Source organism: Schistocerca piceifrons, chromosome 8, assembly GCF_021461385.2.
Source record: "Schistocerca piceifrons isolate TAMUIC-IGC-003096 chromosome 8, iqSchPice1.1, whole genome shotgun sequence".
Classification (NCBI taxonomy): Eukaryota; Metazoa; Arthropoda; class Insecta; order Orthoptera; family Acrididae; genus Schistocerca; species Schistocerca piceifrons.
Genome location: NC_060145.1, coordinates 148,172,144 through 148,198,328, shown reverse-complemented (window position 1 = coordinate 148,198,328; position 26,185 = coordinate 148,172,144). Strand labels below are relative to the sequence as shown.

The following is a 26,185-nucleotide window of genomic DNA, read 5'->3' as shown; positions in this document are numbered from 1 at the left end:
ACTATGATTTAGTTCGTACTATGTGCTGTCTTTCAGCAGAACGGGCGTAAACGTTAAGTAAAAGTAACACCAAAACCACAGAGCATAGGAAAAGTGGAACTGTAACCAATTAATTAAGAGTGGCTTCCGCGTGAATTGGTAGAGCGTTACGTCGTCGTACCTATGTTCCCGGGTTCAAATCCTACTGACAACGTTTTCTTTCCCTTTTTTGTATTATGCGTGAAAGTGTTATTTGGGTCAACAGGTTTAAGACATTTAAAAGGGCTGTTTGGAATTTACAGCGGTGTCCTCTTGGCAGTCTCCTTTCGCTTTGTTTCTTTAAAAGAAATAAATCTGTACATTAGCCGTGTCACAGAATACACAATCAGAACAGAAAAATAAAGGAATAATTGCATCACACGTGCGAAAGTAATATAATAATACACTTAATAAAACTAATAGTGGTAATACAAACAAAATAATAAGATTAATAATAAATACATAACGTTCAAAAAACACTTAATACAGTAGAAAATAACGTCATTGGCATTTAAACCCAGTACTCGCGGAGGCCATTCGAAATTAATTACTCACAGTTACGGTTTTCCTGTGGTCTGGTCCTTCTGGTGTCACTTTTAATTAACGTTTACGCCCGCTGTACTGGACGACAGCACCCAGTACGAACTAAATCGGAGTTTTGATTTATACTCTATCGATGCACAACGTTTGGTACTGATCTGAGTGTTACACCGTAAAGTCAAAAGCCTTCACGCCAGTCGGGAAAGCTAGCGTAGAGAGGGCTGTTAAGACGTCATCCAATTGCACGCTGACCGACCCATCTTCAGGACGACATCGCGACAGCAGCGACCTCTATGCGAAGAGGACATAAGCGCCGCCCCCACCTGGCAGCGGCCCAGTTCTACAGCGGCTTAAAGACTAGTTACTTGTATAGCAGCGACTTAGGAATTGCTATACTGAAACGGTTTCTTATTTGTCTGTCGCCCTTTGTTTGCGACACACATAATTCTCGAAGTATTGTCATTTAGTTTTCGCAAAAAAATCATTAATACGATTTGCTAGAATTGTTGCCTAGCGATCCGAGAAAGCAGATTTCCTAGACACCCCATATTCGACGACTAGGCAGGATTTAACACTGAGTGTCTGACATCTCGAGGTTTGCGTGTCAGACGGGAGTAGTGTTAGGGCGTCACCCCTACAGTACTGGTGGTCAGAGTTGACTTCTTCCTCTTCTTATTATCCGCTAATTGTAAAGGACCTGTCTGGTTCTTTCAGCATCTTTGTTTTATTGTGTCCTTACGGCAGCTATTTATGTTGTCTGAATGTTTAATTAAGCCGGCCGCGGTGGTCTCGCGGTTAAGGCGCTCAGTCCGGATCCGTGCGACTGCTACGATCGCAGGTTCGAATCCTGCCTCGGGCATGGAAGTGTGTGATGTCCTTAGGTTAGTTAGGTTTAAGTAGTTCTAAGTTCTAGGGGACTGATGACCACAGATGTTAAGTCCCATAGTCCTCAGAGCCATTTGAACCATTTTTGTTTAATTAAATCAACATAGGTCCTGCTATAAGTAATTAAATTTTTCGATCTTTATGTGAGAGTGGTGATTTTTTTTTTCTTTTTTTTTTTTAGATTGTCACTTCTTTCACAATTTCTTGCTAACTACCTTTCAACAGTATGGATGTGTTTCTCGTGGTTAATGCCTGATCCCCATATTACGCCTCAGGAAACGCTAATCCGGCAGGATACGAACATATTTTATAGCGTTTTGTATTCATTGCGGTAGAATAAATGGTCGGAGATGATAGTCTCAGAATGAAAATGTACCCTGTCATAAAGCGACTTCTGCGAGGCCATGGTTTGTGCTTATTAACAGTCCAGAAATGGACTGACCTGCTGAGTTAAGTAGCGTGTATTTTTCGCTACTCTCATACACTCGTTGTAATCCAACGCACATTTTGATTTTAATTTTTTGGTAGTAGTTTCGCGGTCCAATTTCACATTTGATTCCTCTGCAGATTATGGCATTTCGCCATCATGCATGCGTCTCTTTTTGTCATGCCATTTCTAAGTCGACATAGCGTCTTTTGAACTGAATGCCATCTCCCCTGTCTGCAGTTTGGCTTCCAGTGTTGGCATACTTTTCTTGTCTCTTTATCTACTGCATTGGTTCTTTTTTCGTGTAAGTAGTGGTAGAGAGAGGGACATGCCTTGCAATTACCCACATACAGCTTGTGTTTCACAGTGAGCATTTACTAAGAAAATGTCAAAACATATATATCCGGCTTTAACTCTCCTGGCATGCTCAGTTTCCGTCGCATTAATACTCGTATGTCAGTAGCATAGGAGCCACGACGACTGTGCAGTGATATATACGTCGGTAGCAGTTTCAGCATTAAACATATTGTATTATTAGCATATAAGGAGACGAAAGTAACGTCTAAAAACATTTTATCTCACTAATTTAAACACTAGCTTGATTTTTATAAGTGACTGCTTTCTCCATCATAAATTTGAGAAGGATTTTGCCAGTACTTACTAGGGCCATCTGTACGCTGACATTGACTGAGTGATCATAGTGTTCTGGTTTGCACTTAGTGGTAATAGTGAGCCAGTGGTTCCCACAACCCTAGGTTTTTTACCAGCAGACAGAAACTGTCTAGAAATAGTTCATCAATTGCTGCTCACATTAAATATAAAATGTGTCGTATGAAAAATTCGAAAAGTTTAAACTTCTTGATTTAGTTTCACAGCGCACTCCTAAGGAACAGAACACGCAATAGCACATCGAGACACGCCTTTCTGCGAAAGTCATATCTATGTTGTGCTTATAACGGAGGAATCAGCAAACATAACGCACTGCGACATTCGCTGGGAGACAATGAGCAGACAACCGTATCTCAAGGCTGTAAACATTTAATAATTGCATAAAAACTTTACAAACATGCGTCGGAACACTGTACGAAACGGTACTGTAAAGGGATACTTGATGAAATTACAATTAGTGAGAGAAACGTACTTCTATATCGGAAAAACATCATTAAATAGCACTAACTATAATTCAGACTAGCTCTGGTTGTCAGACATGTACACCTACTTCTACATTTATACTCACCAAGCCACCTGCCATCTGACGGTGTGTGGTGGAAAGCACTTCTAGTACCACTGTCAGATCAACCTTTCCACTCGTGAACGGTGCGTGGGAAGAATAACTGTCGGTAGACCGCCGTATCAACTTCATGAATTTTGTCGTCATGATCATTCCGTGAGACGTGTGAGAGAGCAAGTGATATGTTGGCCACTCTTCCCCGGACGTACCCTCTCGGAATGTCAATGGTAAACCTCTCCGTGATGCACAATGCCTTTTCATGTAGTTTCTGCCACCGCAATTTGGAGAACATCTCCGTACCGACTAAACGAACTCATAACAATCGCGCCGCTCTTAATTGGCTCTAGTATGTCTGATCTGTTAATCTATCCTTCCAAGAGATACAGACGGAGGAGCAATACTCAATAAACGGTCGGACATGCGCTTCGTAAGTCACATCTTTCGTGGATGACTTACACTACCTTATGATCCTACGAATATCGTCTAGCACCTGATTTTCCTGTTATTAGTTTTATGTCACCTCATTCTACTTAAAGTCGCTCCAGATGTTACTCTTAGGGTATTTTACGTTAGTTAATATTTCCAGAAATTTTTCACAAATAGTGTAATTGTACAGTAATGGATATCTTCACCTATGCATGTGTCAACAGCTTACTTTTATTTGCGGTCAAGGGCACCTTCCAGGCCTTTATCAGCTGGTGTTCGCTACAGTCAGCTGACATTGCTACCTTATTACAGACAGCCCCATCACCTACAAACACTCTCCGAGAGCTTCTGACACTTTCTGTATAGATCATTTATATACTGTAAGTGAGCTGCTTGGGTGTTGGCAGCGCTGTGTAGCGCTTTGCATTGGATCTCTGACTGCGCTTTCTTTGTAAGAGACCCTGTTGCTGGTCGGACTCGTTGTTGGAAGATAATCACCAGTACTGTTAGGCAGTTGGGAGTTATTCGCGAGCAGTGATGGAAGTACTGTCGGGCAGTTGGAGGTGAATAGCCAGCAATGGTGAATAAATGTGAGAAGTTAGCATCGATGGAGGGTAGAGGTCTGAAGAGTTAGCGTAGGCTAACGATCTGGAAGTATCCGACTTGGAGATTGAAAATTATTCATGATTATATATCTTTGTACTGGATGTCAATGACGATTTATGCTCGTGTTTGAACTGGATGTCACATTATTAAGGTAATAAATATATTATTTGGTTTGCAACAAAATCTTTCCTTTGCTAACCACATGCCTATTAGTTGTTAGTGGCTTTAGTAGTTAGAATCTTTTATTTACCTGTCAGTATTGACACTCGGTGTATTGCAGTAGTTCGTGTAATGAAGATTTTTGTAAGTGCTTAATGCAATGTACAGGTTATTGTCAGGATTGCTTCTTATTCAGTGCCGTTCTTTTGTATTAATTATCTGTAGTCAGGTTGTAATTTTTTTCTTTTTTTTTTTTCTTTTTTTTTTGAGCAGTCTGTTTGCGTCGCGCTAGAATATTGGGGGTCAGTGAGAGAAAGTAGGCTCAGTACGTTCAGTTTTACTCAGCTGTTTCAGAATCAAATAACACAGAAATTTCATCTTCTCAATCATTCAGCAATTTAAGTACAGATTCACGCATTCAAATAAAGAAGTTTCAATACGTGCATTGTACTTTGTCCTGCCACACTTCGAAAATTAACTTTACATCTATCGATTTTGTTCCTTTAAGAGCGAAGTGTTCCCACTAAGCTCGTATTTTTTCACTAAACGAGAGTGTGGGACTATGTCAACTTCTAATCTACTCCACTCGTCTTCCAGTTAGAGGCCTATGCCGTTTGACAGCACGGTATAATAGAAATTTTTTTCCGGCAAACGTTGGTAACAATGTAGAGTAAAATATCGGTGTCGAATATATTGTGGTGCAAGTTCTTATTAATACACAACAGGTTACAGTGGAAGAGAATATGTAAATTAAACACATGAGGTGGTTTGCAATACACTGAGGCGACGAAAGTCATGGGATACCTGCTAATATCGCGTCTGACCTCATTTATCCCAGCACAGAGCAGGAACTCGATGTCGTATGGACTTAACTAGCGATGTACTGAGCCATGTTTCCTCTATAGCCGTTCATAACTGTGGAAGTGTTGCCGGTGCAGGGCTTTACGCATGAACTGACATGTTCATTACGTCCCATAAACGGTCGGTGGGATTTATGGCGGACGATCTGGGTGGTCAAACCATTCGCTCGAATTGTCCAGAATGTTCTTCAACCCAATCGCGAATAATTGTGGCCTGGGCACATGACGCAGTGACATCCACAAAAATTCCATCCTCGTTTTGGAACATGACATCCATGAATGGCTACAAGTGGCCTCCAAATAGCCGAACTTCCACAGGACTCAGTCCATTCCATGTAAACACAGCCCACACAAGTATGGAGCCACCATCAGGTTTCAGAATGCCTTGTTGACAACTTGGGTCCTAGAGTCTGCGCCAAACTCGAAGCGTACCTTTCGCTCTTACTAACAGAAAACGGGACTCATCTCACCAGGTTATAGTTTACCAGGCGTCTGTGGTCCAACCGATGTTCTCACGAGCCCAGGTGAGGTGCTGCAGGCGACGTCGTGCTATTGCCACAGGCTCTGAGCACTATGGGACTCAACATCTGTGATCATCAGTCCCCTAGAACTTAGAACTACTTAAACCTAACTAACCTAAGGACATCACACGCATCCATGCCCGAGGCAGGATTCGAACCTGCGACCGTAGCAGTCGCGCGGTTCCGGACTGAGCGCCTAGAACCGCTAGACCACCGCGGCCGGCATTGGCAAAGGTACACGCGTCGGTCGTCTGCAGCCATAGCCCGTTAACGCCAGATTTCGCCGCACTCAACCAGATTACGTCCCACATTGATTACTGCTGTTATTGCCTCTCTCTTAACACTGACAACTCCACGGAAACGCCGCTGCTCTCGGTCATTAAGTTAACGCTGTCGGCCACTGCTTAGCCCGTGGTGGGAGGTAATGGTGGAAAGGTCGTGTTCTCGGCACACTCTTGACTCAGTGGATCTCGAAGTATTGAATCCGCTGACGATCACCGAGATGGAACGTCCCTTGCGTTCCTGCCGCCGTTGGATAAGCAGCTGCAGCAGCAAGTCGTATACTCCTAGCTCACTCATTTGTTACATAGTTTAATTCTTAATTTCTTTGCGTGTTTTTGGTACTTGCATTGTTTAATTCATAAATTTCGGGCGTATTATAGTATTTGAGAGTGTAGCATCGCGTTTTAGTACCTGAATAGTGTAAATTTGCGTAGTCTCCTTCCGCCGCCGAGCAGTGTCAGCAGTGCGCAAGTAGCAGCATTACTGCATTTACTAGGCAATCTTGTATTTTAATAACCGTTTAAATTTTGTTTATTTGTTTGCGCTCTCTGTAGATTAGTTCAGACGTTCTTTGCAAAACAGTTTTTAGCATGGATAGGGACTGCAACTGCTGTGTTCGGATGCAGGCTGAGTTGGCATCCCTTCGCTCCCAGCTTCAGGCAGTGTTGGCTTCGGTCACACAGCTTGAGGCTGTTGCCAATGGGCATCACTGTGGGGGTCCGGATGGGGGTTTGTCGGGGACGGCCAGCTCGTCCCACGCATCCCCTGATCGGACTACGACTGTGGTTGCCCGGGATACTGCCCGCATTGAGGCTGATCCCTCACCTGTGGTAGAGTGGGAGGTCGTCTCAAGGCGTGGCAGGGGGCGAAAGACATTCCGGAGGGCTGAACGGAAAGCCTCTCCAGTTTGTCTGACGAACCGGTTTCAGGCTCTGTCTCAGGCTGATACTGATCTTCGGCCTGACATGGCTGCTTGTCCTGTTCCAGAGGTTGCCCCTCAGTCTGCAAGATCCGAGCAGTCGCAGAGGGTGGGCTTACTGGTAGTTGGGAGCTCCAACGTCAGGCGCGTAATGGGGCCCCTTAGGGAAATAGCAGCAAGAGAGGGGAAGAAAACCAATGTGCACTCCGTGTGCATACCGGGGGGAGTCATTCCAGATGTGGAAAGGGTCCTTCCGGATACCATGAAGGGTACAGGGTGCACCCATCTGCAGGTGGTCGCTCATGTCGGCACCAATGATGTGTGTCGCTATGGATCGGAGGAAATACTCTCTGGCTTCCGGCGGCTATCTGATTTGGTGAAGACTGCCAGTCTCGCTAGTGGGATGAAAGCAGAGCTCACCATCTGCAGCATCGTCGACAGGACTGACTGCGGACCTTGGGTACAGAGCCGAGTGGAGGGTCTGAATCAGAGGCTGAGACGGTTCTGCGACCGTGTGGGCTACAGATTCCTCGACTTGCGCCATAGGGTGGTGGGGTTTCGGATTCCGCTGGATAGGTCAGGAGTCCACTACACGCAACAAGCGGCTACACGGGTAGCAGGGGTTGTGTGGCGTGGGCTGGACGGTTTTTTAGGTTAGATGGCCTTGGGCAAGTACAGAAAGGGCAAGAGCCTCAACGGGTGCGGGGCAAAGTCAGGACATGCGGGGACCAAGCAGCAATCGGTATTGTAATTGTCAACTGTCGAAGCTGCGTTGGTAAAGTACCAGAACTTCAAGCGCTGATAGAAAGCACCGAAGCTGAAATCGTTATAGGTACAGAAAGCTGGCTTAAGCCAGAGATAAATTCTGCCGAAATTTTTACAAAGGTACAGACGGTGTTTAGAAAGGATAGATTGCATGCAACCGGTGGTGGAGTGTTCGTCGCTGTTAGTAGTAGTTTATCCTGTAGTGAAGTAGAAGTGGATAGTTCCTGTGAATTATTATGGGTGGAGGTTACACTCAACAACCGAACTAGGTTAATAATTGGCTCCTTTTACCGACCTCCCGACTCAGCAGAACAACTGAGAGAAAATTTGAGATACATTTCACATAAATTTTCTCAGCATGCAGAGCTATAGTCATCTACGATGGACAACCCAAAACATGCTCAGGCTGCGAGAAAGAGGGCCATGTCCGTTCCGAATGTATGCAGCGGAGGATAGTGCAAGTTCCAAACGGCGAACCCGTACCTCCGTCCACGTTGACGCCGCTGCCACTAACGTATGCGGACGCATTTCGAACAGATCCCATCCCGAAGAATGACCAGCTACAGAATCCTGACAGTTTACGGCAACCGACTGCAGCAGAGACCGCCTCCAGTGACGAAACGACGCACACCTCTGCCGCTCCGGCGCCGACGACGCACTTAACCGGGCGGAAAGGATCGGTAGGAGGTATGGAAATTGATCCTGCTGTTGTGCCGACAGCTGCTTTCGTCCCTGAGCACCGGGAGTCACTTCCGCACTCGGATACGGAGGCGCACAGCGCAAACAACGATCGCCGAAGTGCCACAAGAAACGGCGGCTAGCGCCGTCGGATACCTGCTTACTGCAGTCCACGTCAGATGGACTTGGGTGTAACGTCGATACAGTGCATCCGGATGCGCAACGGGAGGTTCTACCTCCCACACAGCAGTACGACGCGAATCATGCTAGACAGGGGTTGAATACAGACACACCGGACGGAAAGCCGACGGAAGGAGTCCCTCCACCCACCGCAGCAACGCCACCGCCTTCGGTCAGCCCGGCGGGAGAGACACGACGGGAGCTGTACTTCCAGCACAGGAACTGGGCCGACGACTCCGATACTGACCCACACACCGACGACGCACCCACAATGGCGAGTGCTGCGTCCACCGGACGTTAACCACGCAGAAGATGCAGACTGACGCACAGACCGCATGTCACTGGGCAGCAGCACTCAAATTGACATAAGCGTTCATGTGCGCTTTACGCACTGAGGAACAGCAGCAGGCATATCGAACAGCCTCTATTAATATAAATACGATCAGAACGCCTGTCAAATTGCAATTATTACGAGACATGTTGCATGCGTCAGACGTCGACATCGTTCTGCTGCAGGAAGTATGTGTTGAGAGCTTCCCCGACATCTATGAGTACGATACGTACATTACACCAACTACCGACGGCGGCAGCGGAACAGCGATTCTTCTCCGTAGCGGCATAGTGTACCTGCCATCAGCGCGAGGACTGGCGCTCACAGTGCTGGGAGTACGGGTCGTTAACATTTACGCACCGTCAGGGTCCGACAGACGGCGCGACCGATCCCGAATCTACGCAGAGGAGATCGCAACACTATTCTTAGGTCGGTATGAACATGTCTTATTTGGAGGCGACTTCAACTGCGTGCTCGCACCAAAAGATCAACACCCACGATATACTTCATGCCCGGAGCTGCGGCAACTCATAGAGGACATGAATCTCATTGATACATGGTGACAGACGTGGCTACACCTACGTCACCAGTCACTCTGCAAGTCGTCTCGATCGCATTTACGTAACACGTCGTCTCGAACCTGCGATCCTCGATGCGGAATTGTGGCCTGTCGCCTTTTCAGATCACGTAGCATATATATGCACGGTCTCTCTCAGTCGTCAACAAGTGTGGAGGAGTCGCAGTGTTTGGAAACTGAATACAGCACACCTCAGGGAACCTGAGTGCAGACGCTTAGTCTAAGACACATGGCATGTGTGTGAACGACGTCTCCCGACATATCCGACGACGTTGCAGTGGTGGCTGGAATGCGTTAAGCCTGCATTGCGCCGAGCGTTAATTGCATACGGAAGAGAGCAGATGATGTGGAGACGATACACGACGGAATTTTATTTCAAGATGCTCCGCGAACTTTCTGTACAAGCACCTTCACAGGAGCGCCGTGCCGGTATAAAACGAGCACACGCCCAAATAATTTCCATAACGCGCCGCCGTCTGGAGGGTGTCGCTATCCGTGCAAGGGCCTTTGAAGGAGTCCGTGGAGAATCACCGTCGATGTATCATGTTATCAGAGAAAAGCAACGTAGCCGCAGAACCTTAATACAGACGGTCGTACTGCCAGATGGTCGCCGCATGACAACGCAAAAAGATATTGCCAACGCTTTTGTGGAACACTACGGTCATCTCTATGAAGAAGCGAAACACGATCAGGCAGCCTTTCATGAGGTCCGACGAACGCTCTCCGCGTGTCTCGATGAGTCGGCCAACCTGAAGTTAACAGGTGAAATCACAGCTGGTGACGTAATGGAAGCGACTGATAAGGGAGCGTCGCACAAATCGCCGGGGCCCGACGGGTTTCCGTTAGAGTTCTATCGTACATTTAAAGATCTCATGATTCCACGATGGACTGCCATGTACTGCGAATTGATGTCTCCCAACGTGCCTCTTCCACCCTCCTTCGTGGAAGGAATGATCATCCCCATCCACAAACCATCTGGCGGCACAGGGATACAGGCCTACCGGCCACTGACCCTTCTTAATTGCGACTACAAGATCTACGCCAGGATACTTGCAGCACGCTTTAAACGCGTAATAGGCCAAGTGATTTCACTCGACCAAACCTAGCTAGGAGGAGATAGCAATATACAAACGGCACTCAGCGACTACCGCGATGTTGTCGCACTGGCATCAACATGTCGTCTCCGGGGTGTATTGGTAACGATAGACTTTGATCGCGCATTTGACAGGCTGAGTCATGCTTATCTGACGGACGTGATGACGAAAATGAAGCTTCCGGAAAGTTTTGTCACCGTCGTCATGAGACTACTCCACGGAGCCGCATCCAAAGTGCTCATCAATGGACGCTTGGTGGGGCCCATCACCATCTCACGATCGGTCAGACAAGGGTGCCCGCTGTCAACGATATTGTATGCCATCGCTGTCGAGGCGCTGCTTTGCGGGCTCCGGAATCGACTCCAAGGAATGACGATAAGGCACAACAAGTTTATATGCCGAACATACGCAGATGACCTAGTGTTTTTAGCACGGTCAGGCGACGAGGCAAGAGCGGCCTTGCATTGGATTAATTTGTATTGTATGGCTACGGGAAGTCGCCTGAACATGGCAAAGTCGGGAGCGATGAACATCGGGAAAGGACTCCCAACAGGAAGTGTAGCACCATTACAGCCGATCAACAAGATGAAATGCCTAGGAATTATCTTCACTACAGACGTTCGACGCACGGCGGCACTGAGTTGCAGACATCTTCTGCAAACAATTCGTGCGAGTCTTCGAAGTCACAGGTTAAGGGCACTGGATATGATACAACGGGTCACCTTTGCCAACACTTATCTAGCCTCTCGCATCCCCCACCTGGCACAAGTTCTTCCTATGCCAGTGGTGTTGGCCCGCCGAATCCTGGCGGCACTAGGATATTTTGTGAGCACAGGTCTGCTTTTTAAGGTAGGATACGAAACCCTCACCCTTCCTCGTAGTCGTGGAGGTCTTGGACTAGTCCACGTACGCGACCGAGCAGTGGCTATTTATGTAACCACAATGATAAAGTTGTGGACACGACACCAGACAAGTCTGACGGGCACCTTGATAGACGAACTCGCTCCACCTTCTCGTTCGGCTCCGGTAGCGGTGGCTCACATCTCACCATCGCTTGCCCATATGCGAACCTTCTTTGTGGAACACAGTTATGTACATATGGAACTACCGACTACCAGGACGGCAACGGCACGTGATATATATCACATCTTGACTCGACGACGGCCGAATAATGCCGTAGAGCGCCGCCAACCAACAGTTACGTGGTCAGTGGTATGGCGTACAGTGCACCACCCACACATTGATACGGGAACGCGCGCACTGTGGTATCAGGTGGTAAATGGGAAATACGTGACTCGTTCCAGGTTGCATACAATTCATATGGCGGACGAGCCACGGTGTCCGCAGTGCAATGTTATAGACACTGAGAAGCATCGCCTGATATGAGGTCCTTCGGCGGACGTGTGGTGTTTGGTCAAAAAAAATGATCGCCTTCCTCCTTCGAGTGGGGCCGCAAACAATAGAACCACGCACACTACTTCTCCCAGATAGGACATATTATCCCCGAACGAAGACAAACGCAGTGACTTGGATTCGAGGTTTGACTGTGCGTTATCTTTTCCGAGACGGCAGTAAGAATGTGCTTGACTTTTGGGCCTTGCTACAGGAACATCACTCACAGCTTATGAAACATCCGAGATATCGAACATATTACGCAAATTTTTTAGGGAGTGCCTTGCTTGATCCCCCACCCAGTTGGGGTGTCCCGGGTAGGAGAATGTAATTATTGTCTATAAGTATCAGAACTAGAAAGGACCAGGACAGTGGAGAGGATCCACAAACACGTGAAAACGTACCCGACACCAACGCGAGGTATGACGGGATTAGCGAGGTACGCGCCTAAAAGAGGAGCGTAGACCGTTTTTGTTTTGTGCTGACAGAAGCAGGATATTTTTTTTCACTATTATGTAAAAAAAAGGTCCACTTATTTACGTTTCCCGGAAAAATTTTGTTTTATAAAGTCATCGTCTTATATATTTAAAAAAAATGCTAGAAGCAGTTTATGTTTGTTATTGTTACACCATTCTGCAAAAAAAAAAAAAAAAAAAAAAAAAAGTGGTCAGCGCGACAAAATGTAAGTCCTAAGGCTCGGGTTCGATTCCAGGCTGGGTCGGAAATTTTCTCCGCTCAGGGACTGGGTGTTGTGTTGTCCTAATCATCATCATTTCATCCCCATCGCGTGCAAGTCACCGAAGTGGCGTCAAATCGGAACACTTGCATCCGGCGAACGATCTACCCGACGGGAAGCTCTAGTCACACGACATTTACATTTATGTCGATAGAGTATCAACCAAAACTATGATTTAGTTCGTACTATGTGCTGTCTTTCAGCAGAACGGGCGTAAACGTTAAGTAAAAGTAACACCAAAACCACAGAGCATAGGAAAAGTGGAACTGTAACCAATTAATTAAGAGTGGCTTCCGCGTGAATTGGTAGAGCGTTACGTCGTCGTACCTATGTTCCCGGGTTCAAATCCTACTGACAACGTTTTCTTTCCCTTTTTTGTATTATGCGTGAAAGTGTTATTTGGGTCAACAGGTTTAAGACATTTAAAAGGGCTGTTTGGAATTTACAGCGGTGTCCTCTTGGCAGTCTCCTTTCGCTTTGTTTCTTTAAAAGAAATAAATCTGTACATTAGCCGTGTCACAGAATACACAATCAGAACAGAAAAATAAAGGAATAATTGCATCACACGTGCGAAAGTAATATAATAATACACTTAATAAAACTAATAGTGGTAATACAAACAAAATAATAAGATTAATAATAAATACATAACGTTCAAAAAACACTTAATACAGTAGAAAATAACGTCATTGGCATTTAAACCCAGTACTCGCGGAGGCCATTCGAAATTAATTACTCACAGTTACGGTTTTCCTGTGGTCTGGTCCTTCTGGTGTCACTTTTAATTAACGTTTACGCCCGCTGTACTGGACGACAGCACCCAGTACGAACTAAATCGGAGTTTTGATTTATACTCTATCGATGCACAACGTTTGGTACTGATCTGAGTGTTACACCGTAAAGTCAAAAGCCTTCACGCCAGTCGGGAAAGCTAGCGTAGAGAGGGCTGTTAAGACGTCATCCAATTGCACGCTGACCGACCCATCTTCAGGACGACATCGCGACAGCAGCGACCTCTATGCGAAGAGGACATAAGCGCCGCCCCCACCTGGCAGCGGCCCAGTTCTACAGCGGCTTAAAGACTAGTTACTTGTATAGCAGCGACTTAGGAATTGCTATACTGAAACGGTTTCTTATTTGTCTGTCGCCCTTTGTTTGCGACACACATAATTCTCGAAGTATTGTCATTTAGTTTTCGCAAAAAAATCATTAATACGATTTGCTAGAATTGTTGCCTAGCGATCCGAGAAAGCAGATTTCCTAGACACCCCATATTCGACGACTAGGCAGGATTTAACACTGAGTGTCTGACATCTCGAGGTTTGCGTGTCAGACGGGAGTAGTGTTAGGGCGTCACCCCTACAGTACTGGTGGTCAGAGTTGACTTCTTCCTCTTCTTATTATCCGCTAATTGTAAAGGACCTGTCTGGTTCTTTCAGCATCTTTGTTTTATTGTGTCCTTACGGCAGCTATTTATGTTGTCTGAATGTTTAATTAAGCCGGCCGCGGTGGTCTCGCGGTTAAGGCGCTCAGTCCGGATCCGTGCGACTGCTACGATCGCAGGTTCGAATCCTGCCTCGGGCATGGAAGTGTGTGATGTCCTTAGGTTAGTTAGGTTTAAGTAGTTCTAAGTTCTAGGGGACTGATGACCACAGATGTTAAGTCCCATAGTCCTCAGAGCCATTTGAACCATTTTTGTTTAATTAAATCAACATAGGTCCTGCTATAAGTAATTAAATTTTTCGATCTTTATGTGAGAGTGGTGATTTTTTTTTTCTTTTTTTTTTTTAGATTGTCACTTCTTTCACAATTTCTTGCTAACTACCTTTCAACAGTATGGATGTGTTTCTCGTGGTTAATGCCTGATCCCCATATTACGCCTCAGGAAACGCTAATCCGGCAGGATACGAACATATTTTATAGCGTTTTGTATTCATTGCGGTAGAATAAATGGTCGGAGATGATAGTCTCAGAATGAAAATGTACCCTGTCATAAAGCGACTTCTGCGAGGCCATGGTTTGTGCTTATTAACAGTCCAGAAATGGACTGACCTGCTGAGTTAAGTAGCGTGTATTTTTCGCTACTCTCATACACTCGTTGTAATCCAACGCACATTTTGATTTTAATTTTTTGGTAGTAGTTTCGCGGTCCAATTTCACATTTGATTCCTCTGCAGATTATGGCATTTCGCCATCATGCATGCGTCTCTTTTTGTCATGCCATTTCTAAGTCGACATAGCGTCTTTTGAACTGAATGCCATCTCCCCTGTCTGCAGTTTGGCTTCCAGTGTTGGCATACTTTTCTTGTCTCTTTATCTACTGCATTGGTTCTTTTTTCGTGTAAGTAGTGGTAGAGAGAGGGACATGCCTTGCAATTACCCACATACAGCTTGTGTTTCACAGTGAGCATTTACTAAGAAAATGTCAAAACATATATATCCGGCTTTAACTCTCCTGGCATGCTCAGTTTCCGTCGCATTAATACTCGTATGTCAGTAGCATAGGAGCCACGACGACTGTGCAGTGATATATACGTCGGTAGCAGTTTCAGCATTAAACATATTGTATTATTAGCATATAAGGAGACGAAAGTAACGTCTAAAAACATTTTATCTCACTAATTTAAACACTAGCTTGATTTTTATAAGTGACTGCTTTCTCCATCATAAATTTGAGAAGGATTTTGCCAGTACTTACTAGGGCCATCTGTACGCTGACATTGACTGAGTGATCATAGTGTTCTGGTTTGCACTTAGTGGTAATAGTGAGCCAGTGGTTCCCACAACCCTAGGTTTTTTACCAGCAGACAGAAACTGTCTAGAAATAGTTCATCAATTGCTGCTCACATTAAATATAAAATGTGTCGTATGAAAAATTCGAAAAGTTTAAACTTCTTGATTTAGTTTCACAGCGCACTCCTAAGGAACAGAACACGCAATAGCACATCGAGACACGCCTTTCTGCGAAAGTCATATCTATGTTGTGCTTATAACGGAGGAATCAGCAAACATAACGCACTGCGACATTCGCTGGGAGACAATGAGCAGACAACCGTATCTCAAGGCTGTAAACATTTAATAATTGCATAAAAACTTTACAAACATGCGTCGGAACACTGTACGAAACGGTACTGTAAAGGGATACTTGATGAAATTACAATTAGTGAGAGAAACGTACTTCTATATCGGAAAAACATCATTAAATAGCACTAACTATAATTCAGACTAGCTCTGGTTGTCAGACATGTACACCTACTTCTACATTTATACTCACCAAGCCACCTGCCATCTGACGGTGTGTGGTGGAAAGCACTTCTAGTACCACTGTCAGATCAACCTTTCCACTCGTGAACGGTGCGTGGGAAGAATAACTGTCGGTAGACCGCCGTATCAACTTCATGAATTTTGTCGTCATGATCATTCCGTGAGACGTGTGAGAGAGCAAGTGATATGTTGGCCACTCTTCCCCGGACGTACCCTCTCGGAATGTCAATGGTAAACCTCTCCGTGATGCACAATGCCTTTTCATGTAGTTTCTGCCACCGCAATTTGGAGAACATCTCCGTACCGACTAAACGAACTCATAACAATCGCGCCGCTCTTAATTGGCTCTAGTATGTCTGATCTGTTAATCTATCCTTCCAAGAGATACAGACGGAGGAGCAATACTCAATAAACGGTCGGACATGCGCTTCGTAAGTCACATCTTTCGTGGATGACTTACACTACCTTATGATCCTACGAATATCGTCTAGCACCTGATTTTCCTGTTATTAGTTTTATGTCACCTCATTCTACTTAAAGTCGCTCCAGATGTTACTCTTAGGGTATTTTACGTTAGTTAATATTTCCAGAAATTTTTCACAAATAGTGTAATTGTACAGTAATGGATATCTTCACCTATGCATGTGTCAACAGCTTACTTTTATTTGCGGTCAAGGGCACCTTCCAGGCCTTTATCAGCTGGTGTTCGCTACAGTCAGCTGACATTGCTACCTTATTACAGACAGCCCCATCACCTACAAACACTCTCCGAGAGCTTCTGACACTTTCTGTATAGATCATTTATATACTGTAAGTGAGCTGCTTGGGTGTTGGCAGCGCTGTGTAGCGCTTTGCATTGGATCTCTGACTGCGCTTTCTTTGTAAGAGACCCTGTTGCTGGTCGGACTCGTTGTTGGAAGATAATCACCAGTACTGTTAGGCAGTTGGGAGTTATTCGCGAGCAGTGATGGAAGTACTGTCGGGCAGTTGGAGGTGAATAGCCAGCAATGGTGAATAAATGTGAGAAGTTAGCATCGATGGAGGGTAGAGGTCTGAAGAGTTAGCGTAGGCTAACGATCTGGAAGTATCCGACTTGGAGATTGAAAATTATTCATGATTATATATCTTTGTACTGGATGTCAATGACGATTTATGCTCGTGTTTGAACTGGATGTCACATTATTAAGGTAATAAATATATTATTTGGTTTGCAACAAAATCTTTCCTTTGCTAACCACATGCCTATTAGTTGTTAGTGGCTTTAGTAGTTAGAATCTTTTATTTACCTGTCAGTATTGACACTCGGTGTATTGCAGTAGTTCGTGTAATGAAGATTTTTGTAAGTGCTTAATGCAATGTACAGGTTATTGTCAGGATTGCTTCTTATTCAGTGCCGTTCTTTTGTATTAATTATCTGTAGTCAGGTTGTAATTTTTTTCTTTTTTTTTTTTCTTTTTTTTTTTGAGCAGTCTGTTTGCGTCGCGCTAGAATATTGGGGGTCAGTGAGAGAAAGTAGGCTCAGTACGTTCAGTTTTACTCAGCTGTTTCAGAATCAAATAACACAGAAATTTCATCTTCTCAATCATTCAGCAATTTAAGTACAGATTCACGCATTCAAATAAAGAAGTTTCAATACGTGCATTGTACTTTGTCCTGCCACACTTCGAAAATTAACTTTACATCTATCGATTTTGTTCCTTTAAGAGCGAAGTGTTCCCACTAAGCTCGTATTTTTTCACTAAACGAGAGTGTGGGACTATGTCAACTTCTAATCTACTCCACTCGTCTTCCAGTTAGAGGCCTATGCCGTTTGACAGCACGGTATAATAGAAATTTTTTTCCGGCAAACGTTGGTAACAATGTAGAGTAAAATATCGGTGTCGAATATATTGTGGTGCAAGTTCTTATTAATACACAACAGGTTACAGTGGAAGAGAATATGTAAATTAAACACATGAGGTGGTTTGCAATACACTGAGGCGACGAAAGTCATGGGATACCTGCTAATATCGCGTCTGACCTCATTTATCCCAGCACAGAGCAGGAACTCGATGTCGTATGGACTTAACTAGCGATGTACTGAGCCATGTTTCCTCTATAGCCGTTCATAACTGTGGAAGTGTTGCCGGTGCAGGGCTTTACGCATGAACTGACATGTTCATTACGTCCCATAAACGGTCGGTGGGATTTATGGCGGACGATCTGGGTGGTCAAACCATTCGCTCGAATTGTCCAGAATGTTCTTCAACCCAATCGCGAATAATTGTGGCCTGGGCACATGACGCAGTGACATCCACAAAAATTCCATCCTCGTTTTGGAACATGACATCCATGAATGGCTACAAGTGGCCTCCAAATAGCCGAACTTCCACAGGACTCAGTCCATTCCATGTAAACACAGCCCACACAAGTATGGAGCCACCATCAGGTTTCAGAATGCCTTGTTGACAACTTGGGTCCTAGAGTCTGCGCCAAACTCGAAGCGTACCTTTCGCTCTTACTAACAGAAAACGGGACTCATCTCACCAGGTTATAGTTTACCAGGCGTCTGTGGTCCAACCGATGTTCTCACGAGCCCAGGTGAGGTGCTGCAGGCGACGTCGTGCTATTGCCACAGGCTCTGAGCACTATGGGACTCAACATCTGTGATCATCAGTCCCCTAGAACTTAGAACTACTTAAACCTAACTAACCTAAGGACATCACACGCATCCATGCCCGAGGCAGGATTCGAACCTGCGACCGTAGCAGTCGCGCGGTTCCGGACTGAGCGCCTAGAACCGCTAGACCACCGCGGCCGGCATTGGCAAAGGTACACGCGTCGGTCGTCTGCAGCCATAGCCCGTTAACGCCAGATTTCGCCGCACTCAACCAGATTACGTCCCACATTGATTACTGCTGTTATTGCCTCTCTCTTAACACTGACAACTCCACGGAAACGCCGCTGCTCTCGGTCATTAAGTTAACGCTGTCGGCCACTGCTTAGCCCGTGGTGGGAGGTAATGGTGGAAAGGTCGTGTTCTCGGCACACTCTTGACTCAGTGGATCTCGAAGTATTGAATCCGCTGACGATCACCGAGATGGAACGTCCCTTGCGTTCCTGCCGCCGTTGGATAAGCAGCTGCAGCAGCAAGTCGTATACTCCTAGCTCACTCATTTGTTACATAGTTTAATTCTTAATTTCTTTGCGTGTTTTTGGTACTTGCATTGTTTAATTCATAAATTTCGGGCGTATTATAGTATTTGAGAGTGTAGCATCGCGTTTTAGTACCTGAATAGTGTAAATTTGCGTAGTCTCCTTCCGCCGCCGAGCAGTGTCAGCAGTGCGCAAGTAGCAGCATTACTGCATTTACTAGGCAATCTTGTATTTTAATAACCGTTTAAATTTTGTTTATTTGTTTGCGCTCTCTGTAGATTAGTTCAGACGTTCTTTGCAAAACAGTTTTTAGCATGGATAGGGACTGCAACTGCTGTGTTCGGATGCAGGCTGAGTTGGCATCCCTTCGCTCCCAGCTTCAGGCAGTGTTGGCTTCGGTCACACAGCTTGAGGCTGTTGCCAATGGGCATCACTGTGGGGGTCCGGATGGGGGTTTGTCGGGGACGGCCAGCTCGTCCCACGCATCCCCTGATCGGACTACGACTGTGGTTGCCCGGGATACTGCCCGCATTGAGGCTGATCCCTCACCTGTGGTAGAGTGGGAGGTCGTCTCAAGGCGTGGCAGGGGGCGAAAGACATTCCGGAGGGCTGAACGGAAAGCCTCTCCAGTTTGTCTGACGAACCGGTTTCAGGCTCTGTCTCAGGCTGATACTGATCTTCGGCCTGACATGGCTGCTTGTCCTGTTCCAGAGGTTGCCCCTCAGTCTGCAAGATCCGAGCAGTCGCAGAGGGTGGGCTTACTGGTAGTTGGGAGCTCCAACGTCAGGCGCGTAATGGGGCCCCTTAGGGAAATAGCAGCAAGAGAGGGGAAGAAAACCAATGTGCACTCCGTGTGCATACCGGGGGGAGTCATTCCAGATGTGGAAAGGGTCCTTCCGGATACCATGAAGGGTACAGGGTGCACCCATCTGCAGGTGGTCGCTCATGTCGGCACCAATGATGTGTGTCGCTATGGATCGGAGGAAATACTCTCTGGCTTCCGGCGGCTATCTGATTTGGTGAAGACTGCCAGTCTCGCTAGTGGGATGAAAGCAGAGCTCACCATCTGCAGCATCGTCGACAGGACTGACTGCGGACCTTGGGTACAGAGCCGAGTGGAGGGTCTGAATCAGAGGCTGAGACGGTTCTGCGACCGTGTGGGCTACAGATTCCTCGACTTGCGCCATAGGGTGGTGGGGTTTCGGATTCCGCTGGATAGGTCAGGAGTCCACTACACGCAACAAGCGGCTACACGGGTAGCAGGGGTTGTGTGGCGTGGGCTGGACGGTTTTTTAGGTTAGATGGCCTTGGGCAAGTACAGAAAGGGCAAGAGCCTCAACGGGTGCGGGGCAAAGTCAGGACATGCGGGGACCAAGCAGCAATCGGTATTGTAATTGTCAACTGTCGAAGCTGCGTTGGTAAAGTACCAGAACTTCAAGCGCTGATAGAAAGCACCGAAGCTGAAATCGTTATAGGTACAGAAAGCTGGCTTAAGCCAGAGATAAATTCTGCCGAAATTTTTACAAAGGTACAGACGGTGTTTAGAAAGGATAGATTGCATGCAACCGGTGGTGGAGTGTTCGTCGCTGTTAGTAGTAGTTTATCCTGTAGTGAAGTAGAAGTGGATAGTTCCTGTGAATTATTATGGGTGGAGGTTACACTCAACAACCGAACTAGGTTAATAATTGGCTCCTTTTACCGACCTCCCGACTCAGCAGAACAACTGAGAGAAAATTTGGAATACATTTCACATAAATTTTCTCAGCATGTTATAGTCTTAGGTGGAGATTTCAATTTACCAGATATAGACTGGGACACTCAGATGCTTAGGACGGGTGGTAGGGACAGAGCATCGAGTGACATTATACTGAGTGCACTATCCGAAAATTACCTCGAGCAATTAAACAGAGAACCGACTCGTGGAGATAACATCTTGGACCTACTGATAACAAACAGACCCAAACTTTTCGACTCTGTATGTACAGAACAGGGAATCAGTGATCATAAGGCCGTTGCAGCATCCCTGAATATGGAAGTTAATAGGAATATAAAAAAGGGAGGAAGGTTTATCTGTTTAGCAAGAGTAATAGAAGGCAGATTTCAGACTACCTAACAGATCAAAACGAAAATTTCTGTTGCGACACTGACAATGTTGAGTGTTTATGGAAAAAGTTCAAGGCAATCGTAAAATGCGTTTTAGACAGGTACGTGCCGAGTCAAACTGTGAGGGACGGGAAAAACCCACCGTGGTACAACAACAAAGTTAGGAAACCACTGCGAAAGCAAAGAGAGCTCCACTCCAAGTTTAAACGCAGCCAAAACCTCTCAGACAAACAGAAGCTAAACGATGTCAAAGTTAGCGTAAGGAGGGCTATGCATGAAGCGTTCATTGAATTCGAAAGTAAAACTCTATGTACCGACTTGACAGAAAATCCTAGGAAGTTCTGGTCTTACGTTAAATCAGTAAGTGGCTCGAAACAGCATATCCAGACACTACGGGATGATGATGGCATTGAAACAGAGGATGACACGCGTAAAGCTGAAATACTAAGCACCTTTTTCCAAAGCTGTTTCACAGAGGAAGACCGCACTGCAGTTCCTTCTCTAAATCCTCGCACAAATGAAAAAATGTCTGAAATCGAAATAAGTGTCCAAGGAATAGAAAAGCAACTTTAATCACTCAACAGAGGAAAGTCCACTGGACCTGACGGGATACCAATTCGATTCTACACAGAGTACGCGAAAGAACTTGCCCCCCTTCTAACAGCCGTGTACCGCAAGTCTCTAGAGGAACGGAGGGTTCCAAATGATTGGAAAAGAGCACAGATAGTCCCAGTCTTCAAGAAGGGTCGTCGAGCAGATGCGAAAACTATAGACCTATATCTCTGACGTCGATCTGTTGTAGAATTTTAGAACATGTTTTTTGCTCGAGTATCATGTCGTTTTTGGAAACCCAGAATCTACTATGTAGGAATCAACATGGATTCCGGAAACAGCGATCGTGTGAGACCCAACTCGCTTTATTTGTTCATGAGACCCAGAAAATATTAGATACAGGCTCCCAGATAGATGCTATTTTTCTTGACTTCCGGAAGGCGTTCGATACAGTTCCGCACTGTCGCCTGATAAACAAAGTAAGAGCCTACGGAATATCAGACCAGCTGTGTGGCTGGATTGAAGAGTTTTTAGCAAACAGAACACAGCATGTTGTTATCAATGGAGAGACGTCTACAGACGTTAAAGTAACCTCTGGCGTGCCACAGGGGAGTGTTATGGGAGCATTGCTTTTCACAATATATATAAATGACCTAGTAGATAGTGTCGGAAGTTCCATGCGGCTTTTCGCGGATGATGCTGTAGTATACAGAGAAGTTGCAGCATTAGAAAATTGTAGCGAAATGCAGGAAGATCTGCAGCGGAAAGGCACTTGGTGCAGGGAGTGGCAACTGACCCTTAACATAGACAAATGTAATGTATTGCGAATTCATAGAAAGAAGGATCCTTTATTGTATGATTATATGATAGCGGAACAAACACTGGTAGCAGTTATTTCTGTAAAATATCTGGGAGTATGCGTGCGGAACGATTTGAAGTGGAATGATCATATAAAATTAATTGTTGGTAAGGCGGGTACCAGGTTGAGATTCATTGGGAGAGTGCTTAGAAAATGTAGTCCGTCAACAAAGGAGGTGGCTTACAAAACACTCGTTCGACCTATACTTGAGTATTGCTCATCAGTGTGGGATCCGTACCAGATCGGTCTGACGGAGGAGATAGAGAAGATCCAAAGAAGAGCGGCGCGTTTCGTCACAGGGTTATTTGGTAACCGTGATAGCGTTACGGAGATGTTTAATAAACTCAAGTGGCAGACTCTGCAAGAGAGGCGCTCTGCATCGCGGTGTAGCTTGCTCGCCAGGTTTCGAGAGGGTGCGTTTCTGGATGAGGTATCGAATATATTGCTTCCCCCTACTTATACCTCCCGAGGAGATCACGAATGTAAAATTAGAGAGATTAGAGCGCGCACGGAGGCTTTCAGACAGTCGTTCTTCCCGCGAACCATACGCGACTGGAACAGGAAAGGGAGGTAATGACAGTGGCACACACCGTTGGGTGGCTTGCGGAGTATAAATGCAGATGTACATCCAACTACAATTCCACTTTCAAAGGCTGTTAATTTCCGTCTTGCGGCCATAATCACGGCGTAGACATTTTCACATGGATCACCTGAATACAAGCGGCAACTCCACTGATGCACTGCCCTTTACTACCTTGTGTATGCGATACTATTACCGTCTGTGTATGTACCGGGTGATCAAAAAGTCAGTACAAATTTGAAAATTTAATAAACCACGGAATAATGTAGATAGAGAGGTAGACATAGGCACACATGGTTGGAATGACATGGGGTTTTACTAGACCAAAAAAAAAAGTATTGCTAGACGCGTGAAAGATCTCTTGCGTGCATCGTTTGGTTATGATCGTGTGCTCAGCCGCCACTTTCGTCCTGCTTGGCCTCCCAGGTCCGCAGACCTCAGTCCGTGCGATTATTGGCTTTGGGATTACCTGAAGTCGCAAGTGTATCGTGATTGACCGAAAACTCTAGGGATGCTGAAAGACAACATCCGACGCCAATGCCTCATCATAACTCCGGACATGCTTTACAGTGCTGTTCACAACATTATTCCTCGACTACAGCTATTGTTGAGGAATGACGGTAAACATATTGAGCATTTCCTGTAAAGAACGTCATCTTTGCTTTGTGTTCTTTGTTATGCTAATTATTGCTACTCTGATCAGATGAAGCGCCATCTGTCGGACTCTTTTTGAAATTTTGTATATCTTTGGTTCTAATAAAACGCCATGTCATTCCAAGCATGTGTGTCAATTTGTACCTCTCTATCTACATTATTCCGTGATTTATTCAGTTTTCAAATTTATGCTGACTTTTTGATCACCCGGTATATACGTATCGCTATCCCATGATACTTGCCACCTCAGTGTACGTAAAATGTGCTTCAATGAAGCAGAATTACGACGTCTGTATTCTATAAACACACTATTATTTTCAATATAATAGATTCAGAATCTGCTAAGGTTAATTTTTTCAATGAAAAGTTCGGGAGCGTGGCTTCAGGACACGCATCAGCGCGGGGAACGTAGCATGTGTTACATATGCTACATGGACACCAACCTTAATTAGTGGCTAAATTCAATGTTGGTGCTGTACGGAAAAAACCGCCGGCGGTGTCACGTGCTACAGACCCACCAGGTTAGCCGAGAGCGCCAATGCGCAGCTTTCTCGAATCTGGTAGGCGCGTAGGCCCCGGTTCGAATCCGCTCGGCGGATTAACGACGACGGTCGCGTGCCGGTTGGCCTGGATGTGGTTTTCCACATCCCCCTAGATGAATACCGGGCTGGTCCCCACATTCCGCCTCAGTTACACGGATCGCAGTCACTTGAACAATTTCGTACTATTTCATGGATTACACTAGTCGCAGACAGTTGGGGTGCACTAATTCTGTCCCGGGAGGTACGGGGTGGCGGCAGAAAGGGCATCCGGCCACCCCTTACACTAAAATTGCCAAATCTGATTAACCATGCCGACTCTGCCACACTGCAGGAAACAGGCACAAGCGGAAGAAAGAAAGGTGTCGCGTGCTACACACCTGTGTCACCGGCAGCCGAAGCAGTTGCGCACGGAGCGCGCGCACGAGCGGATCTTGTGAACGACCTCCTCCTGCATGAGGTTGAAGCACATGGCGATGAGCGCCATGCCGAGCATCAGGTACATGCTGCAGAAGATGAAGCTCAGCTCGATGCCCTCGCTGTAGATCTTGTCGCCGGGCACGATGTCGCCGAAGCCGATGGTGCTCAGGCTGATGAAGCAGAAGTACGAGCCGTCCAGGAAGTCCCACGACTCCCACTCCGAGAACAGGAAGGCGCCCCCGCACACATACCTGCAACACGGCGGCCAGCGGTCAAGCGCCGGTTCAGCCACGACACCTGTCTGACGAAGTTACTGGTCACACGTAAAATTGTGCGTGTGTGTGTGTGTGTGTGTGTGTGAGTGAATGGGCTCTGAACGACAGTCAGCCCCTTACTAAAATAAGCTGAAATGTATGTAGCTATAATGGCTAAAAAATCTAAATCGTTTCAAAAAAATAAAAGATACACGAAAGTCTTATCTAAAAAGAAGCTGAACTGTCCCAATATCTTCCACGTTGACACTCAAAGTCACACTACCAGGCATCTTCTAAGGGGGGTAGGACGTCAAAAGGGCCGAGTTGGAGCAGGAGAGGCATCACAGGAGATTTTAATTTCCAGTGTCTATACTTCTACAAATAAATTCATAAAACTTTGTCAGCATGACCAGGAAGCATTCAGAATTCACACTCATAGCAGTGGAAGTTCGAAAACATAACGAAGTAAGTTTTTGTACACGTGAAATTTCATCATTTTTTTCACTTACTAATGGCAGCATTTGTTGCTATAGGTACACTTTTCTTCATAAGTAAGAGAGATGGTTCGATGAATTTTGCACAGCATACAAACCATACTTAAAGGTGTATGAAACTCCAGAATTTTCCAAATCTATTAAGAACTGTGGTAAAAATTGAGATAATTAACTACAAAATTAGTGTTTTATCTAAACATGAAGTTTAAAATACGACAGATCATTCGTTTTTTCATAAATTAGCCGGCCGCTGATGGCCGAGCGGTTCTGGCGCTACAGTCTGGAACCGCGCGACCGCTACGGTCGCAAGTTCGAATCCTGCCTCGGGCATGAATGTGTGTGTTGTCCTTAGGTTAGTTAGGTTTAAGTAGTTCTAAGTTCTAGGGGACTTATGACCTCAACAGTTGAGTCCCATAGTGTTCAGAGCCATTTGAACCATTTTTTCATAAATTAAATAAATTCTAGAGTTTCATACAACTGTAAGTATGGTATGTATGCTGTGCAAAATTCATCGAAGAATCTCTCTAACTTATGAAGAAAAGTGTACCTATAGCAACAAATGCAGCCATTAGTAAGTAAAAAAATGATGAAATTTCGCACATAAAAAAATTGTTTTGTTATGTTTTCGAACATCCACTGCAATGAATGCGAATCCTGAATCCTTCCTGGAGATTCTGACAAAGTTTTATGAATTTATCTGTAAA

The 26,185-nt window shown here is 45.6% G+C and overlaps 1 protein-coding gene across 1 annotated transcript in view; it reads right to left on the bottom strand.

The window, feature by feature from the left end:
• Positions 1-26,185, bottom strand: part of LOC124712144 (TWiK family of potassium channels protein 18) — a 1,284,422-nt gene that overhangs the window by 77,267 nt on the left and 1,180,970 nt on the right. The window contains exon 8 of the mRNA XM_047242441.1: positions 24,694-24,984. Within this exon, the coding sequence (XP_047098397.1) occupies positions 24,699-24,984 (286 nt within the window). The 3' untranslated portion in view covers positions 24,694-24,698. The remainder of the gene's footprint in view (positions 1-24,693; positions 24,985-26,185) is intronic.